A 20,684-nucleotide genomic window follows, 5' to 3' on the forward strand; every position below is an offset into this window, starting at 1 on the left:
TTCTGTCTGATAATAACCTACCTTGCACTTAGCATAACTTATTTTTAAATACACATGCATAGTAGATAGCTATTGACACATTACAAACAATCGTATACGGGCAGAAATGCAACAGAGGTAGCTTTCTGCATGGTTACACTTTGTGTATGAAAATTCTGAACCTGTTGGATTCCTGTCTGTTGTGACAGCTTCTGAAGGCAGATGACGTACCAGAAAAAAGGCCCATGATGGAGGTCTCAGTAAAAACAGCTCATCCCATGGCAAAACTGTCCTGGAGTGTGTCACTTAAAACTGCAGGGGGTAAAGTGCATGACTGAATGCCTATATAAAGGGGGGAAACCCTTATGTATAGAAACCAAGAGATCAAGGGAGTAAGATTGTGGCCTTCCCTTCCCTAACAGAGTTGTTTTCTATATGAATGTTGGTTTCCATGCTGAAGCTTTCAGTCATGCATCCCATTTCCTACCAGTTTGATGCAGTACACTCCAACAACAGATTGGCCATGCAGGGAGTTGTTTGTTTGAATATGCTATCATACATAGTTCAGAAGAATTCTTGGTCTCTCATATGATTGCTTGTGGGAGCTTGTAACTTGAGACTGAACTGAAAGTGGAATTGATTTTCATGAAGACTTCAAACTGCATTGAAAGACATGCAGGGATTTTTCAGGGCAACGAAAATGTTTGCCTTCTTCAGAAACCATTGCACTGATTGGCCAGGAGGAGCCATGTGACCAGTCCAGGAAGCACTGTTCTTTTATTTGATCTTGGTGATTTTGGCACATAGCCAATCTGATGGGTGCTTAGTGGTGTTGTTTGTCTGGATGCGAACACCCCAAACAGGAAAAATCCGGGTTGGGGGGGGGGAATGGTGCCAGAGCGCTAAAGGATATTTGGTTAATGGCAGCAAACAAATTTAGGATTTTTGTTTTTTTAAAGAAAACATTCTCAATGTTGCAAGTTTAGAAAATAACTTTAGTATCTCCAAAACATGTTTTTTCATCCTGAAAATCAATATGGGCAGATATTTGTTGCATCCTGAATCACAATCAAGGCAAGATTGTGTGAAGGGACATGAAATTGGATATTGGACTTTCAGTGCCATAATTTGACCAATTCCATCTGTTGGAGAATTGCAGAACTGTACTGTAGCATCAGTGCACCCACACTGAAAGACCCAGTTTATAAACCACTGCTGCTCTGCAACCCCTGACTGTTAACAAGCTCTCATCAGTTGTCCTGTGTGCTTTCATAGGCAATTGCATTGGGGACCAAGAATATCCAAGCAAGCACTTTATAACCTTCCTACTGAGAAAGGGCAGAATTTACCATAAAGTGGATTTATGAAATGATGCTTCATTTAAAGTATTGTGTCCCAGCTGGATTTGTGAAAAATGCTTTTTTTAATGCATAGTTGTACCAAAAGCGCACGTCTAATGTGTTGCATGGGAAATGCTGTGAAGTGGACCTGGCTCACATGTCATGTTAGAGCAGAAGCTGTGATTTAATGTGAATGAGCAAAAGCCTTTTTCCCCCTTACAGTTTGTGGTTTGTTTTGTGTGAAAGCAGACAATGAGCCTGGGTTTGCACTTAACAACAAGCCAGATTATTGCAGGAGAGGAGCAGGGGAGGAACAACACATCCTTAAATTTCAGCAGCATATACTAAAATGCTACTTCTTTTTTAACTATGGTTTAATGTGATGTGCAAACTAGAGCAATGGCCCTTTAATAACTGCAAAATAATTAACACATGTCAGATATGGAAGTTAAATTGATTTATTTGTGTGGATTTTGTGCTAATTATTAGTGATGTACTCTTTGCTTTTTGCCCTTTATCCAATCACAATTGTACAATCTTTTCTTTTCTCTTTCCATAGGGGATGCTTATTGAAGGACCACCAGGACCTCCAGGACCTCCGGTACATATGTGATTTTTAAATTTCTCTTTTTAAAAAAAATATATTCCCAAAGAAAACAAAATATTTTTTTGGGGGTAGTATTAACTGTGTTCAATACCGCCATAATAAAATGAATGCAGATATTTTGCATAGCAGCTCACGAGTACCATGTAAGACGTGGTTTTTCGATGAGAACAGATTGAGGCTTTTGGAAAGTGGGCTGCTTACATCGTTGTGCATTTCCTTTTGAGCAACTAATAATTGGCTCAGATAGAAAGCACTTGCTGGTCCTTGATCCAAAATTGGCCACAGTCTGAACCACTACTATAGAAAGTGATTCAGCACAGCCACTCAATGTTGTTGTTTTTTAATCCACAGGGTCTTATGGGTCCCTCAGGAACACAAGGCCCCACTGGACCTCCTGGTGACCCAGGCGATAGGGTAAGTTGGTGTGGGTTATAAATGAGCACGAGGAAGGCATTATGTCGCAAACTGGGTGGTTAGAAGCATATAATCCGGCTTATGAAATAAACTTCCCAAACGTTGGTAATGTCAGCTAAGGCAAGGACATCGGGTTTGATGCCTTAAGAAACCTGAATCTCATTGTAACAGTTAACTTTGGTACATCAGGTGTATAGTAGAATTTTCTGAAATCTGAGAGAGGTGGGACTTGCTCTGATGGTGGTTTTGACAGTTCTTGCTGGGCCCATCGCAGGTCAGACTTCAGAGTCATCAGAACTGAACTGAAAAGGTGGAATTGGACAAAGGCTGCTGGATAGCAGTAGGCCTCCTTTGTCCCAGTACGTCCAGGACTCTGAGGCTTAAGAGCACATTGCAACCTTCAGTTAACAAATGAGGCCCTCTGTGCCATTCCTGCCCTCTCTAGATGACCTGATGGATTCAGTGCAGATGATGGAAACAGTAGAGAGGGGTCAGTTTATGTCTTGAGGGCCTCAGGGCTTCTTCCACAGGTGCCCTGGATATCCTTGTGCAGTGTGGGAAACATAGTAATGAGTGGGTCAATAGGAAGTGCATCTGATGGAATTGCTTCCCATTGCATCTGATGGAAGGGGAACTTTTCACATCTCCCCAAGTGGAGAGTTGCAGAAAGACTTGCTGTGGGGGCAGCTTGTGGTTGATGAAGTGTGATAACTTTTCTTCTGACTGAGAAGAAGAGAAGAAGATGAAGAGTTTGGATTTGATATCCCGCTTTATCACTACCCGAAGGAGTCTCAAAGCGGCTAACATTCTCCTTTCCCTTCCTTCCCCACAACAAACACTCTGTGAGGTGAGTGGGGCTGAGAGACTTCAGAGAAGTGTGACTTGCCCAAGGTCACCCAGCAGCTGCATGTGGAGGAGCGGGGAAGTGAACCCGGTTCACAAGATTATGAGTCTACCGCTCTTAACCACACCACACTGACTGAGAATGAAAGATATCAGGATAGACAGTCCATTGGCACCCAGTAGTCATTAAAGCATCTTTTAGTGAGATTTGATGGGTCTCCCCCTCGTCCTGTCCCAATCATGTCTCTTTGTCTCTATGGAATGGAATGGCTTTGCTTATTGTTCCTATTTCATATTGACAACAGTAGCTGCTCTCGTTACAGTATCAGTGGCATAGGCTACGCTCCCTCTGCCCCATCATGAGTATGCTCACTTTATCGGCACAACATCACCAGTTTGCAAGGTTGCATTGCTGAAGTAGTTATTGCACACCCCATGCTGCCAACTCATGCGCCAGCTCATAGAATTTGGCTGAAATGATCAGATTGATAAGGAGGGCTGTTGTTGTTTAGTCATTTAGTCGTGTCCGACTCTTCGTGACCCCATAGACAAGAGCACGCCAGGCACTCCTGTCTTCCACTGCCTCCCGCAGTTTGGTCAATCTCATGCTGGTAGCTTCAAGAACACTGTCCAACCATCTCGTCCTCTGTCATCCCCTTCTCCTTGTGCCCTCAATCTTTCCCAGCATCAGGGTCTTTTCCAGGGAGTCTTCTCATGAAGTGGCCAAAGTATTGGATCCTTAGCTTCAGGATCTGTCCTTCCAGTGTGTACTCAGGGCTGATTTCCTTAAGAATGGATAGGTTTGATCTTCTTGCAGTCCATGGGACTCTCAAGAGTCTCCTAAGGAGGGCAGCCCAAACAAAAGGCGTAGCTTCCTGTTCTGAAGCAAATTTAACCAAACGACATGCAACCTGAATAATTTGTCCTGTTCTCATGTATACCAGGGAAGCTATTTAGCCAGAGTTATGGAAGAGTGTTTCTGACATGCCTGTCTAAAAGGCAAAGACATAGCCTATTCCTAAACATATGCGCCAGCCTAGATACCTGAAATGCTAGATGGATATATCCACAGTGTCTGCAGCTGACCTAATAGCCCCTTATAGCTTTTGACAGATCTGCTTCAATAAGGATAGGCCTATCTCCATGAAAGGACGTACTACATGCTTAGTGTACATCTTCCCGTCTTGCATTACTATTTTTTAAATATTAAAATAATTCCTTCTTCTAACACTTCTGATATCTAGTCAAGTTTTTTTTAAAAAATAATAAATAAATTCCCAAAACTTCTGTGCCACATTGAAACAGTATTTTCTACACCTGACGGAGGCTCTCCGGGGTTTCAGGCAAGGGATATTCCCAGCTCTTTTCCTTCCGATAAAAAAAGCCACCCTACACCGAGATAGTACTAGATGTTCTGGAAATATTAGTAATTTATAAAATTTGTAATCATGGAGAAAGAAAGCAGTTGGATGGGAGACAGGTGGCTAAGCTGGTCCTGGTTTCTTTTTAGTCCCTATTGTGTATTAAAGTGTATGTGAAATTGAGTAAACAACAACAACTATACACTGCCCATCTGGCTGGGAACTGAAATAACTTGTGCAAGGAACTGTGTCTTCTGTAATTCTTAAAGGTGGATCATGGGTCTGATGATAATGATCGCAGAGCATTGTGGAAGGAGAATTTCACTGCTGAGGAACAATGAACGTCCTAATCCTTGCCTTCTGCATTTCTGTGGCTCCTGCAATTTAGACAATGTTAAATAATTATAGAGGGAAATGCACCGCTTAGCAGCTGTTTTCAATGTGCAAGAGGCTGCAGTTGAGAATATATGTCCTATGGCTAGCTAGATATTTGCAACCAATTATTTAAATCTCTACATCTCGTTTGCATCTCCTAGGGCCCACCTGGACGTCCTGGTCTCCCAGGAGCTGATGGTTTAGCTGGACCTCCAGGTACCATGTTAATGTTACCGGTAAGTCTTGTTTTGCTTTGTAAACACTATCCTTACCAGAAGCAAATGGAGATAGTGGTGTAGATTAACCACTGACATTTTTTTCTGAATGGGTCACCTAGTTCAGGGATGGGGAAGCAGGTGCCATCCTGATGTTGTTGCTCTTCGACTCCCATTGGCCAGAAGCTCCTTCTCCTTCATCTACATCCAGGCTGCTGGATAGATAGTAAAAACTGAAGAGTCAGATAATAGTAATGACAGAATTCCTCCTTGGAGGCTCAGCCTCCTTGGCACTGTGCCAGAAACCTTCATTGTATTCAAACCATAGAACAAAAACAACACTTAACCCATTGTTCACGATGATGTGTTGTAGTAACAAAGAAAAAGGCTTTATGGTGATGCCTTTGGCTAGATTCAACAAAACCTTTTCCTTTGTTCTGAGTGCTTTAGGAATGAAATTTTCAATTTTTAAAACGAGAATTCATATTCGTACAGCTTGTCAGCCTTTCCATTCTCGATTCTTCCTCTGCTGTTGCTGCTGCTTTGATAAATAGAGGTGAGGTGAGGTAGAGAAGCAGGAGCCTTGTAGCTCTCCTGATAACGACACTACAAATCAGTATTACTAACCATCAGCTATCTTACGTTAGCAACTTAGTCGGTCCATAACTGAACCTGTAGCAAGTTAAACTGAACAGTGAAAAGAAATGAAAGATCCCATTCTAATTACTGAGCTTATTAAGCCAAACTCAACTTGGATTGCAGCTCAGCTCCTACATAAGCTCTGGCCTAGTCTGGCATCCCTAAAACTTACCAACAGCGGTGATGGCAGTGAGAAGCATTTGGAGATAGCTGCTGTCTGGGACGACATAAGTCTTACCTGAGAAGCTTCTCAGGGCAAAGCTTGAGCTCTACTAGGTCCTGAGTAAGGACTCAGTTCCCAGAGATCTTTGCACCAGGAAGGCTTTAGGGTACAGTTAGCTAACATGGCTCCCACAAGGGGTTCTTGGACTGCAACTTCCACAATCTTTGGCCACTGGACCTGTGGAATAGGATGGATGGGAGTAGAATGGGATGGATGGGAATAGGATGGATGGGAGGAGTAGTGGAAGAACATTTAGGCGGCATCACATTGGCTACCCCTGCTTTATCATCGCTGCAGCTGGATGATATGTAATAGCCAAGGAGAAGGACGTGGATGAACATGGGATGGGCTTGTGGTTGTAGAGCCCCCAAGCTTTACCACATTCCCTGCATCATCCCCAGGGTCATGATGATGCCTGGTGCTCAGAATGAGTCCTGTTTTCAAATGAGCTTAATGTGGGTCTGACCTCCACAACAATGCTATTTTTGGTAACCGTTTCTCAAGCTTTCAGACCAAGTGGCATACAAATAACCACACTTTTGATCGAAGAAGCCAATTTCGTCATGAGCTTGGGCAATTACGATTTATGTCTAACCTGTTTGATTTTGATAGATACGTTTTTGTGACAAATTCTGTCCTCCTATATGCAGTTCCGCTTTGGTGGCGGTGGCGGCGACAAAGGCCCAGCCATCTCGGCACAGGAAGCTCAAGCACAAGCTATTCTTCAGCAAGCCAGGGTAAGAGTGAAGCACACAAAGGCCTTGGGAACTGTAGCTTGTTAGGGGTCCCAGGAACTGTAGCACTGTGAGGGGTAAACTACAGAACCCGCAATTATTTGCGGGGAGGGAATATGTGCTTTAAATGTACAGTGTGTATGCAGCCTAAGAAACTAAAGGTGATGCGTTATTGTCCTTTGAGAGAAGAAACTCTGTCCCTCTTCTCCATAAATCCTCACAGGCCACTTGTGTTCCCAACATTTCCCCTCCCCCATACTTTCTTCTGAGAGAGCTAGAATTTCCTTACAGCGGGGGATATTTTTCTTTATCAAGGTCCACCTTGGGGTGGCAGCATGTGTGTGCAAATTTGTGAGGTGCAACATGCCAGCAGTGGCCAGTACCCAAACCAGTTGTGGGCAGGCCAGAGTGGGTGGGTACAGAACCAAAACTCTTCCCCAACTTCTCTCTCTTTCTGTCATTTTTTTCTCTCTCCCCCTCTCTTTCTACCATCCCTTTTTCTTTACCTCTCTGCTACCCCTCTCTCCTTTCCTGCTTCGTCCCTTGGGACACAGATTGTCCACCACTGCCTTTCAGATTTGGTCCGAGGATTAAATGGGGAGAAATTTGTGAGAGAGAAAGAAAGAGAGGGAGACAGACAGACACAGAGACAGAGAGACAATGAGAGAGATGGCTCTCCTCCTAAGCTCCTGGAAAGAGAGATTGTTTTGTACAAAAATGACAAAAATGAATGTCAGTGTTTCTCAAACCTGGGTCTCCAGTGTTGTTGGACTACAACTCCCATCATCCCTGCTAGCTAGGGATGATAGGAGCTGTAGTCCAACAACAGCGAGAGACCCAAGTTTGAGAAACACAGCATTAGGTGTGGATTTTGTAAAAATGGATTGAGATTCCTAGGACTGCATGCACACAAGTTTTGGGATTTTGCATAGGGACCATGTCATAGTTTGCATGTAGAATGTCTGAATGTTTTTTTTTGCTTTTTGTTCAAACCACAGATTGCCATGAGGGGACCTCCAGGCCCTATGGGACTCACTGGAAGACCAGGTCCTGTGGTATGTTAAACTAAGAAACAAATAATCATTGTCCACAGTTATCACCTGAGTGTCTTTATAATGAAAATTTGAGCTGTCTCTGTCTATCACAATCACTGGCATTTTTCTAACTGCTTATATTCATTCAGAAACATGAAGGATACTCATTTCAATGCAGAGCTTTAAATAATAATTTTAAAAAACCCTGGAAGGTCTCGGCCAAATATCTAGTTTAGATAACAAGTGGAGCAAGATTACAGGCTTCTTTGCCAGAGTCATACAGGGCTGAGTTTTGCCATTGTTTTAAATGTTTAAATGACAGAAGTGGAGCACTCGACCTGCAGTTGCCAAATCACCTGAGCAATTTCCCCCTAATGATGGTTTCCTCTTTTACAAAAATGATACTCTGCTGAGAGAGATAATCAAATGATTCACCTAAATGCTCCAGTTAAGCAGTTACTATCTCTTTAGAAGCCATCCAAGTGTATTTACAACAATATAAAATGATGGTTAGTACAACCAAGATCACAGGCTTCGCATAAAGCCTGCAGTCTCCTGGGATATATATATATATAATACATAGACATAAAGGCCAAGAGGAAGTTCAGCATTCAGAGTGAAAGGATATATTTAGTTTTTAATGTAGTAGGCAGTGTTTCTGACCGGCAAAGGCAGGTTGGCTAGCACAGTGCCTCAGTTGTGATTCTGATCATCCCTGTGAGATTTCAGTGAAAGGAAAATGATAGCACTAGGCTGAAGTTTTTAGCCCAGACTTTTTTCTCTGGGTTCACACGAGTAAAGGAAAAATATGCCCGTCAAATTGGATTAATCTCTGGCAATTTTTACTGATTTCCAAAGTGGGGGGGGGGGGGGGTTACCTTTATAAATAAGGCATCAGAGGAGAAAAAAAGTGTTGTGTTCCCTTCAGTGCTTTAAGACAGCTGCACACTCCCCTCTAATCTGCTCAGATGGAAGCAAAGAAACTGTCACCAAGCACTTTGCAAATTCACTCTTTGAGGCAGCCTCAAAAAATTCTTAAAGGGGGCTTTGCTTCAAACAGTGATTTTGCAAAGTGCTTTCAGCTGCCTCACCCTTATTTAAAAAATAGCTGGAATGATGTTTGAAGCAGGGAAAGCTGCTTCAAAGAGTGTTTTTGCAATGGCTTTCAGACAGCTCCCGCGTCACTCTCATGTGACATTTTGGAATGGAGGGCCATGGCTGTATTAAAGCCCTGTGCAAATACCAGAATATTTTGAAGTGGTTGCAGGTTTCCAAGCACCTGACAGCCAGCTGGTTGTCCGTCATTTGGAAATCACACACAAGGGATTTTGAGAGGTCAGTTGGGTTGCCCACCTGTGACTCATGTGATGTTATAATGACATCATGTGATTGACAGGTGGATGGCCCCGCCTTCCTATCAAATTTCACCCGCAAAGCCAGTCCTGATGTGGACTTGGCTTGTTCCTGAGCCTGTTCTAAAGCCCTAGACACAAATGTTATTATAGCACAGCAGGAGGAAGTGGAAGCACTGCGCTTCCTTCTGTTTGTCCCCTGCCAAGATCCCTAAAGATCACATGGCCCATTTTGGGAAATCATGTTTTATTTTGTAAATTTGAGACATCAGAAGAGTGTTTCGCCCACTGTTCCAACACTCTGCTGTTGCACTTCTCTAAAATAGGTACAAATTCTGATTAGTGAGATGAAGCTCTCCATCCCAATATTTCTGGTCCATACTGATGTAGCTACACTACCAGCTCATGCTGCATAAAATAATTTCCTGGAGTGGGCGAAACAGAGCTGCTCCTTCTGGCGCCCCTTTATCGTTTCAGTCCTGGACTATCAGGATAACCTTGTGGGTACTTGCTGATAGCAGAGCTTAACCTCCACATATCTTGTGTCGGATGATATCTTGCACCCTGGCAGCCTCTCTGCAATCCATCACTGAAAGTGCCTACACATCCCAAGGAAGCTGAGTGACCTATTTTATTATTACTTAATGCCGAAATATAATTTTCTTTTTCAAAGCAAGGCATTGTGTGGATTAAGGGTTTTAAAGGAGGCCTACCAGGTTGTGTGAGAGTATTTATTTATTTTTTTGAACCACCCTTTATCCTGATAGTAAAGTAAAGTAAAAGATTTATTGCGGCCATTGGCCCATATCGAAAACAATACATCAAAATTTATCCATAAACAATACAATTTAAACAGTTCCAAGTTAAAACACCCATATAAAACCAATTTTACTTCAGTTAAGTAACACTATACACAATAAGCTCCCTCTATGTAAACCGCAATTCAAATCCATCAGATTTTGGGGGGTATGCGTCTTAGTTCTGGCACTTATTGATGGTTCTTAAGTTTAGCTAAGCTGTCAGAGTCATACAGTGATCCATTTCTCCTCTTTTGGAATAAAACATTAATCAGGTATCTAGCGACTGCAAGGGATCTACTTGTATCTTCATCGTTTAATAAGTATATTATTTGGGCTTCCTGAGGTCTGTCAGCAATTCTCGATAAATATGGGGCCAGAAACTTGGACCGTGAAGCCGAATCTAATGGACAACAGAAGATTATATGATATAACGATTCTATAGATCCACTTTTACAGTCACAGAGGAGTGAGATCTGCCCGTTGGAGAGTCTGTTACCCAACACGTTTGATGGGAAAACATTGAATCTAGCCTTTATAAAGGCATACCTGTGCGTCACCACAGATAAGGTAGTTAAATAAGATGGAAGTTTCGTTGGTGGTGTTAAGCCAAGGTTTATCGGCGAACAGGTGCCTCCACCTGTCGCAATATTAACTTGACTTTATCCTGATAGTTTCCAATACAGTACAATAAAAACAGCAACAATGTTATAGAGAGAATGCCTGTAAATACCCGTTGCTGGGACTCGCAAGTGGCGAGAGAGCTATTATGGTGATATTCTGCTTGTGGACTTCCCATGGGCATATGGTTGGCCACTGTGAGAAAAGGGCACTGTACTAGATTGGGTATTAGGTCTTATCTATCAGAACTCTTCTTATGTCCTTGCATTTTTCAAAACTGAGAGGCAACAGATCACACAACTGAAAAGTGGACAGAGGTCATAAAGCCAGTTTAAAGACCTGAGCAAATAAAACTGTCTTGAGCTGGTGCAGAAAAGACTGTAGTGCCAGCACCAGTTACATAGTGTGTTCCATAGTCGAAATGCCTCCCCGCCACTACAAAGAGGTCCTCTCCCTTGCACATGAAATACACAGTGCACTGCAATAAGTGATAGTACTCTGTGAAGGGAGTCTTCTAAAGATCCCAATACATGGGTAGTCTGTATTCTACCAGGCATGCAGAGTGGCTTATCAAAGACTTGACATTTCCCTCGTTTTCAGTCCTGGACAGGAAAATAAAAACAAGAGGTTCACCAAACTCCTGATGAACCACCACATGTATCATCAGAAGTGGCAGAGAGGCTATGCTAGCTTCCTGGCAGGTGGGTGGATGATGGTTGCTTACCAGGAGGCAAGGTGGAGGGATGTTGGCACAGGGCAGTGGTGCAGCAATAAAACTGCTAGCACATTTGCAAAGCTAAGCAGGGTCCGGTATGGTTTCAAATTGGATGGGAGACCATGAGTTGAGATTCTTGCATTGCAGGGGATTGGACTAGATGACCCTCGGGCTATCTACCAGCTCTACAATGCTATGATTTTATGATTCTGTGAAATGCATTGGCAGAGCCAACCAAACATTCCTGCTGGTGAATTTGCACCATGCCAACCTCCCTGCCTGCTTGCCCCCCTTCCTCCCAGGAAGCAACACTGATCCACCTCTGGGAACCTAGTATAAGAGCTCCACCCGATTTGCTGAGCTGATTTTGTGTAATGCACATCTGGTGTGCTGTGCTGAGCATTGCAGATCCTGTAATATATTGAAGCCCCACATCCAGTTAAATATCCCTATCTCAAGTGTATTTATCTGATCAGAAGCATAACCTGTTGCTTTCAGTGGAATTTATTTAGCAAGCTATAAGACACAGCCAAAATCTCAGCCAGAGCTTAATGTGAGTCAAGGGTTGTATTAAAAAGGTTAGCAAAGAAATTGTGGTATTTTGCCATTTTCCATTTAAGCCACTAGGAGGCTGTAGAAATCCAGCTGTTCTGATTTGGAACAACAGCAAAAATGATGTGATGTGATTTTTTTTAAAAAGCTTTCATTTTCCTCTCAGTACACTTTGTAATACACTATCAGAAACATAAATGCATGCCTGAATTTCCAATAAGAAAGCATTGAAGGAGTTTCTTCTTAAGCAAAGCTATGAGTATTATATGCCCGTAAATCAACTATGATTATGCTTTTGGAAATCCAGATCTTGTCATGTGCTTTTAAAAGTACCTGTGAAGATGGGCTCCTACTCCCATCCTCCACTTTCCTCAACCTGAACTTTCTGCTTTGCTCCATTTATGGCTTGTGCCTTATCTCTGCTGCTTCCTCAAGGGTGGGGAAATACCTCACTTTTGGGAAGAGGGGAGAAAGCAGGCAGAGGAGGGGTTCCATCAATACCCACCTTATGGGTGTGGGGGATGCATCTTTGCACCAGCGGGTGATGCCTGCTGTTCTAAAAGAGGCTGTAGTGTGATGACTTCTCAAAAACCCTACCTTGAATTCAGAAGTTTGTGATATCTACCACCCAGCCACAAATAGTTTATGTTTATGGATGTGGTGGTTCTTCAGCTTCAGACACTCTTGTAAGGGCAAGATAATCTGGACCCATTATTTAGGCCTGGGTTTGGGACAAAAGCAATCTCGATCACCCTGATCAGGGGTTTTCAAGAAAAATTCTTAAAGCATTTCAACATTGAACGAAATTCAAGGTGTTTGTGACACAGGACATATTTATAAAGTCCTGTTCAAATAAAACAGAAAAGGAGGGGTGAACAGCACTCCCAGCACACATGCTTGCTGGCAGAGCTTGCCTTAGGTTTTGGATGCTACTTGCTTTGAGCTAAATAGGACCATAACCCCAATTTGGTTATTAGCACTTTAATTATGTGTGCAAAAGTGTCCCAAACCATTGTGGTCAGCCGTGCAAAAGCAGTACTTTTCTGGCTTCTAAAATGTGACAGGTTAAGCTGAAACAGTCCTTTGTTTTTGTCATACAGGGTGGTCCTGGTGGTTCAGGAGCCAAAGGTGACAGTGGAGACCCAGGTCCTCAGGTAAGACTACGTTACCGGCCAGCCCACCATTTCACTTCCTCTTCCAGGAGATTTGCAGTGGCCTGCAAAACGTCTTGTTCCAGAGGAAGGCGGCGGCAGCAATTTGAGGTGGCTACTCTGAGCCCAACAGTTGAGGGAATTGTCCTTTAAGGCTGACATTTCAAAGCCTTGTTTGTCTAGTACATGTTTACAACAGGCATTTATCTCAATCAATAGACAGATCATGTTACTTTGGTCTCAGATAATTAAAGATGTGAGATCTTTCCACCCCACCCCATTGCACGTATTCCTGCCTTCCTGAATACTAACATTACCTATCATCACAGTTTTTGCTCCCCATTCAAAGCACCAGCTAGCTAGTAAAGTTTGTGCTGGCCTATTTCTTGTACGTTTCCCATTCAAAGCCCTCTTTTCCATTGTCCTGTACTATTGCTCTTCTTAACCCCTTTGTGGGCTTGATATTACTTTTGCAAATGTATTACTTGCCTGGGACGCTTATCCACAAGAGTAAATGTGGAATGTTTCTTTTGGGTGTGGAATATAATAAATGCTTGCTGTACTCCTATGTAGAGTCTCTCTCTTTTGCTGTCGCATAACCTCAGGCTGTGATCTTATGAAATACCACACTGAGAAGATTAAATGCCACTATTAAAACAGGAATTCTGTTTTATAAACTGAGGTTCTGCCGAGCAAGAGTAAGAGATGGGTGCCTAGACATGGGTCAGATTGGAGATGGAAGATAAATCTTTTCCCTCCACATTTTGAAGTGAACCAAACTAATCTTAAATGCAGATTGGAACACAGCTATCGTTTGCTCAGCTTCTAAATTTTTCAATATAGTTTCAGATTTTTTAAAAAATGTGCACAGAAAATTAATTTTTTATAGGAAAATACATACGATTTTGAGGGAAGGCTGTATGTAAAATGCATACAAAATGCAATCAATTTAAATGTGAGGGTTCCTTTTTTGGTGCATTAAAAAAACCCCTACAAAAAATGGGACAGAACTGATAACACAGGGCAGTAATAAGATGATTTGTCTATTTTTAGGTATAGAGCGCAATTGGAACTACAGGTGACAGGTTCCTCAAATTCAGATTTTGTGGAGTCTGCCACTTGCTTTAAGTATAAGACATCAATTTGGCCATGGTTACAATATCCCAGAACAGAACACCGTCCACTCTTCCCTCCATGGTTGTCATAGCTACGTGCTGAAGTTTGATTGTTCCACTACCGTAGCACTGGGTTCGACATGCCAGCTGCTTTGACATGCCATCTCATAGAACCTGATCATAAACTACATCATTGTGGATTAGGAACTCCAAAGCGGGCTCTCACTGTCAGGGGAGTCATCTATGGGGGCCTGTGTGGGGGTAGCTCCCCAATATTTTATTGAAGGTTGCCTCCCCACCAAATTCCATGGCAATCCTCAAAAGGATGGACTGAGATGAAGATGCTTGGCCCTGCTGTGTCTTTTTGAGGTTCTCCAGGGACTCACAGTGTGAAGCATCTTCGCCCCGCAGAAAAGGAAGGCGGCTGATGGTGGGTGGGTAGGAGATGGCTGAGTTGGCCTGCCCAGGTTGGTGGGGACGGTGGCACGTGTGTGATGTCATGTTGGGTGCAACTCAGCCCTGCTGCTCACTGTTAAAGGTAAAGGTACCCCTGACCGTTAGGTCCAGTCGCGGATGACTCTGGGGTTGCGCCGCTCATCTCATTCTATAGGCTGAGGGAGTCGGCGTTTGTCCACAGACACTTTTTCTGTGTCATGTGGCCAGCATGACTAAGCCACTAATGGAGAACCAGAGCAGCACACAGAAATGCCGTTTACCTTCCTGCCGGAGCGGTACCTATTTATCTACTTGCACTTTGACGTGCTTTCGAACTGCTAGGTGGGCAGGAGCAGGGACCGAACAACGGGAGCTCACCCCATCATGGGGATTCGAACCGCCAACCTTCTGATCGGCAAGCCCTCAGCTCTGTGGTTTAGACCACAGCACCACCCGCATCTCTGTTACTCACCGTTATGCAATGTCAAAGAATCCCACTGTATAGGTTTTTAGCCCTGGAAACAAATTATAAATCCTGCTACACCTGCAGCCAAATATTTTATAGATAGTTATTACTGGAAGATTTTTTTATAAATTATTCCTTCTTATTTTCTTTTACTTGAAATTGATTTTTTAAAAAAAGTTTTTAGTTTTTTTACAGCCTTCAGTGGCCTTCTAATACATGTCAGAGGGACTGTACATTAGGGCCTCAATTTGAGGTGGATGGTAATTAATCATAAATCCTTCATGGTGCTTGTGATTTATCTTTAGTGCTTATAGTGAATATGTCTTTCTTTCAGGGTCCTCGGGGTATACAAGGTCCAGCTGGTTTGCCTGGAAAACCTGGCAAAAGGGTAGGTATTGAGCGCTTCGAGGCAGCTCACATTTGGTGAAAGGAAGTCTCTCTGAATCCCAGAATGACAGCAAATTAACTCTTGACACTTCGGGTTTGGTATTAAACTTCTGCCTTTTTCAAAAATGTTTCAGGGTCGTCCAGGTGCAGATGGAGCCAGAGGGATGCCAGGGGAACCTGGTTCCAAGGTGAGTTTTGCATGCATTTTTTCCAGGCTTGTACCTGTGCTAAATCCCTTCATTGAAAACTTACAAATGGGGGTCAAATCTGACGGACTTTTCAGAGTTGCTTTTTGGAACGACAAATGACAATTCATGGATGGCATCAAGATGTTTAAGTAGCTGCTCCCGCACTTTTACACCCACTGGTGCAACTGAAAGGACCAAGGGCATTTGCGTTGGTAGCCTTGGCGTACTCCTTCACACAACACTAGTTGGAGCTGCAACTTGTGGGTATGGCATGGATGGGTTTTGCTTTATAACATTTCCTTGAGCAAAGAGGCTGTTGCTAGTCAGGTTCAGCCATGCTCACCATAAGTGAATGCGTTTCTCATGCCTTTGAAATTTGAATCAAGTTTAAAACAGTCAAAAAACTACCTTTGGATGGGCACAATCTAGCACTCGGTAGACAATCTCTCTCCCCCCCCACCTTTTTTTTTTTTAGTACAATTCCCATCATTCTCAGTCAGCAACAGTCAGGGGTGATGGGGGATGTAGTCCACAGCAATTGGACGGCACCCTTGTTGGCTGTCCCCACCTAGGACCAACTGCGTAGAGGAAGGGATCTGTGTAGAGCAGGGGTCAGCGGGGGGCTGCTCCACTGTCCCTCAGACCTTGTGGTGGGCTGGACTATATTTTTTTGGGGGGAATGAACGAATTCCTATGCCCTGCAAATAACCCAGAGATGCATTTTAAATAAAAGGACACATTCTACTCATGTAAAAACATGCTGATTCCTGGACCATCCGCAGGCCGGACTGAGAAAGCGATTGGGCCGCATCCGGCCCAGGGGCCTTAGTTTGCCTACCCCTGGTGTAGAGACTCCATTGTGTATACTCTTTGGTCCCTTCCATTCCTTGCGTGGTCCTTGGGAGTATGGCACATTTCAATAGTCACTCCTTTAAAGGACAGGTCCATGCTTGCTTTCTATATAATCACAAATTCACAGACTTGTAGAGTTGAAAGGGACCACAAGGATCATCTAGTCCAACCCCCGGCAATGCATGAATCTTTCACCCAATGTGGGGCTTGAACCCACGACTGTGAGATTAAGCGTCTCATGCTCTGCCAAGCTCTCTCACACCATAGCCCTAGGTCACGAGTCATTCATGCTCATGACAGGAATTAAAATGTTGCCTGGGGCAACACACATGAGTCTTTCATGAGAGGAACAACTGGCTCACTGTAGCATACATACAGTTGTGTGCACTCACCCAAAGGAGAAAAGAAGTCTCCATTAAGCCCCAGGCTGTTCCCTTCCCATGCACAACATTGTGCCCACTTGGGGATAAATAGTATCCTAAATTGCTTGTCTTAGTTGATTTTAAAGAGCTGTTTTGTTTGCTTCAGTGGCTTGTATCCAATGCAGTGCTAAGTAAGCATCCTGTGCAAGGATATATGCTTGTGCAACGGGGCTTTCTGTCCTCCTCCCACATGCCCCCTAAATTTGTTCTGCCCCCCCCCAACACTCTGAAGGAGGGGAGGGTGAGAGGTGCATGCAATCATAGGAGAGGAGGGAAGGTCCCATTGCACAAACAGAAATCCTTGCTTAGCACTGCATCGGATTCATTCCTATGTATTGCTTCCCATACACACCATGTGACAATGAAATCAAATGAAATGGATAGTGCTCTCAAATAGGATATCTGTGTCTATTGAGGATGGTGTAGACCTTCAGTTCTATAGATCAAGTTTAGATTCCAGGTGTATGCATGCAGCTTCAAGCAACATCCAACTTGAAGGCAACTGTTTCCCACAGTTAAATAGATTTGCAGACCCTTACAAAATGGAACAGCAAATTGCTAAAACTATTATTTGTTTTCTCCACTAGGGTGACAGAGGTTTTGATGGCCTTCCTGGTCTACCTGGTGAAAAAGGTAACAGGGTAAGAAAAGATGCACATTTATCTGAAAGCGTGTGAGAATGTGGGCATAGTAAAATTTCACCTGAAGCTATTGTCCAAAGCAATTGCAATTTTTTCTGTACCTGATACCTTTCCAATGCCACCCTATTCTGGCACAAAGCCCATTGAATTCCATGCCCAGGTATGTATAGGACTGCAGGCAATTGAAGCTTTCTGCACGACTGTCTTGGCATCCTTCCTGCTAGCCAGACTACAATTTATGCTTAAGGGAAGTAACTAACAGCCAAATTGACTACAACCTGAAGTCACCAGCCTGAAGTGGAACCTGGAGTTGAAGTGAAATAAAAAGAAAGCACTGTTCTGTTGACTAGGCAGAAGGGCTTGCTTCCAGCACTGGTTCACATCTTAGCCAATCCAGAAGCGTCATACGACCTGCCAATCACAGGGGCTGATATTGCACACCCCTATTTATTTGACTGAAAGGAGCTTTAAGACTTAAAGTATATGCGGCTTACTAGCCTGAGGCAGACACTATGAATTTCCCAGTTCAACTCTCGGCTGTACCTGATAATTTGGCATACAGGGCTTCATTCCTAAAAATTGTGTTTTCCTCAAGGACAAAATAGCATGGTGAAATAAGAAGGGCACACCTATGTGGTTAAAATTGCTCCAAAAGTACTTACCCACTTTTAAATTTGCTTTCGTTATTGCTGTCAAACTTCTACCTTTGAGATACATTTCACACTCATCTCAAAATAGTCCTGGCCTAATGCTCCACTGCACAGTATTTTCTGTGAGCAAAAATAGGCCAGACCTAAGTCACACCTTATTGGCCAAGTAGATCCATATCACTATGTTAACTGATAACGTGATGTGATCCACTACTCCACTGTGTCAAGTTCTTGATGGAAAACTATCAAAAGATACAGTCCTTGTGAATTTTCAGAGTGTGAATTTTCATGATTAGACGATACATGATGCCAGTGGAGGATGAAGAGCAGTGCATGCTGGGAAGTGACACTGAAAGACTCACATTCAAAGAAAATCAAATGGCAAACCATTATCCTCTCACAAAAGGGTGTGCCTTTTCAGGATGAAAAATCAGACATTGTATTTTCTATTTGGCACAATATTAGTAAAAGAGAAAAAGTGTTGTAGCTTAAGTGTGTTTTGTTTTATGGACGGTGCTAGAGATTCTCAATATCATTCTCCATACCAATGTATTAAACGTTTAGCAATGAAAACTTTATGTTTCAGTGACCCCCAAATATGGGGTACATGAAATACAGTAAGTTCGGGGTTTGAGAAATATGCATTTTTAAGATAAAAATCAACAATGTGGGTGACCAGCAGAGGGCACTGTAAATTCAGCACTAGTTGTACATATGGCATGCACTACTCTATGGCTTAGTAATCCTTTTCAAAATGTATTTGAGGGGGGGAAATCTATGGTGTGGCTGAGTTAATATTTTTGTGACCTTTAGGTGTGAGATGAAAGCACCTTTACCTCACTTTCCCTTTCTCAAAGCCTTGGATATTGCTGACATGTTTCTTATACAAATATGGAACCATCCACACTAATAATACCTTGCAGTAAGGACTTCTGACACATTCCTCTCGATTCGTGATAGTTATTTTTAAACCAGAGCATTTCAAATGCAAAAAGAATGACAGCCATTGTTTCATAATAGAACACAAAGATTGCAGTTCAGTTGAAATCAAGTGTCCTACCACAAATTCAAGATCCATTCGCAATATAATGCTTGGCAGAGGATTTAACTCTGAATTGAACAGGATAAAAGGTGGGGCTGGGAAGTAGGAACTAAATGGTTTTATACACTAGTTATATTTTCTTAGTAAGGGAGCTGGTAGGAAGACATCCATGAATACAGTGGTACCTCGGGTTACATACGCTTCAGGTTACAAACGCTTCAGGTTACAGACTCCTCTAACCCAGAAATATTACCTCCTGAACTTTGCTTCAGGATGAGAACAGAAATTGTGCTCCGGTGGCGCGGTGGCAGCAGTAGGCCCCATTAGCTAAAGTGGTGGTTCAGGTTAAGAATAGTTTCAGGTTAAGAACGGACCTCCGGAACAAATTAAGTACTTAACCCGAGGTACCACTGTACACTCTTATAGACACATTTTTTAAATAGGAGCCCACAATGGTCACAGTCCAATTTCCAGCTGGCATCATAGAGTCACTAAGTTAGGACTCTGGCTCCACTTGATAATGAGGCAGGAGAAGAAAGTCTTTGGGAAGTGGGAAGTTCCCAATCAGTATTTTTGTTCCTGCCTGAACAAAGCAGTCATGTCACTCTTGGTTCCCTCTCTCTCATCTTTTCAGATTTTTTTTTGCCCCATTCGTTCCTGCTGTTTAGTCTCCTTTCTCTCCCTTTCCCTCTCTGAAGCCTCTCTCTCCTTGGAGCAACAGCTTTTCACCCTACTTTCCATCTTCCAGATCTTGCCTTCTCTGTCCCCTCCATTTTAGCTATATATACCTATCCCTTCCCAAGTGACTGGCTTCTTCAAGGCCTCACTGCAGCAAGCTATTCGGTGAAGAGGCCTTGAAGATATCCTCACTGAACCAAAGGAGAAAAGAAAGGTATTGGTTACACTGCAGGATGGGAAGCATTGCTCGTGCTGCTACTCTCCTTATCCATCTAACCAGCCATTTTGGAATTGCTGCCCCAGGGCAGATACTGGAACTACAAAACAAAGTGCTCCTTGAACAGGCTTTAAAAAGGTAAAGGGACCCCTGACCATTAGGTCCAGTCGTGACCGACTCTGGGGTTGTGGCGCTCATCTCGCTTTATTGGCTGAGGGAGCCGGTGTACAGCTTCCAGGTCATGTGGCCAGCATGACTAAGCCACTTCTGGTGAACCAGAGCAGCACACGGAAACGCCGTTTACCTTCCTGCCGGAGCGGTACCTATTTATCTACTTGCACTTTGACGTGCTTTCGAACTGCTGGGTTGGCAGGAGCAGGGACCGAGCAATGGGAGCTCACCCCGTCGCGGGGACTTGAACTGCTGACCTTCTGATCAGCAAGTCCTAGGCTCTGTGGTTTAACCCACAGCGCCACCTGCGTCCCTTGAACAAGCTTTGCTACTCCTCAAATCCCAGCATTGCAAGAAATTGCACCCTCCCATTTTGGAATCCTCCAACAGCCCAAATGACAGCAACATTCAACAAGTGGGTATGAGGTTGCAATCCTCCTTCTGCTCTTGGCAAGAGAAAATGAAAGA

The 20,684-nt window shown here is 43.3% G+C and overlaps 1 protein-coding gene across 4 annotated transcripts in view; it reads left to right on the forward strand.

Annotated features, from left to right (window-relative positions):
- The window catches only part of COL11A1 (collagen type XI alpha 1 chain), a 257,133-nt gene that overhangs the window by 103,706 nt on the left and 132,743 nt on the right, over nucleotides 1–20,684 (forward strand). For all 4 annotated transcript variants that reach the window (XM_077928425.1, XM_077928428.1, XM_077928426.1 and 1 more), the window contains 9 exons: nucleotides 1,879–1,920; nucleotides 2,278–2,340; nucleotides 5,081–5,155; nucleotides 6,647–6,733; nucleotides 7,729–7,785; nucleotides 12,902–12,955; nucleotides 15,303–15,356; nucleotides 15,490–15,543; nucleotides 17,405–17,458. In XM_077928425.1, the coding sequence (XP_077784551.1) occupies nucleotides 1,879–1,920; nucleotides 2,278–2,340; nucleotides 5,081–5,155; nucleotides 6,647–6,733; nucleotides 7,729–7,785; nucleotides 12,902–12,955; nucleotides 15,303–15,356; nucleotides 15,490–15,543; nucleotides 17,405–17,458 (540 nt within the window). The remainder of the gene's footprint in view (nucleotides 1–1,878; nucleotides 1,921–2,277; nucleotides 2,341–5,080; nucleotides 5,156–6,646; nucleotides 6,734–7,728; nucleotides 7,786–12,901; nucleotides 12,956–15,302; nucleotides 15,357–15,489; nucleotides 15,544–17,404; nucleotides 17,459–20,684) is intronic.

The sequence above is a fragment of the Podarcis muralis genome, chromosome 5 (assembly GCF_964188315.1).
Source record: "Podarcis muralis chromosome 5, rPodMur119.hap1.1, whole genome shotgun sequence".
NCBI classification, from domain to species: domain Eukaryota; kingdom Metazoa; phylum Chordata; class Lepidosauria; order Squamata; family Lacertidae; genus Podarcis; species Podarcis muralis.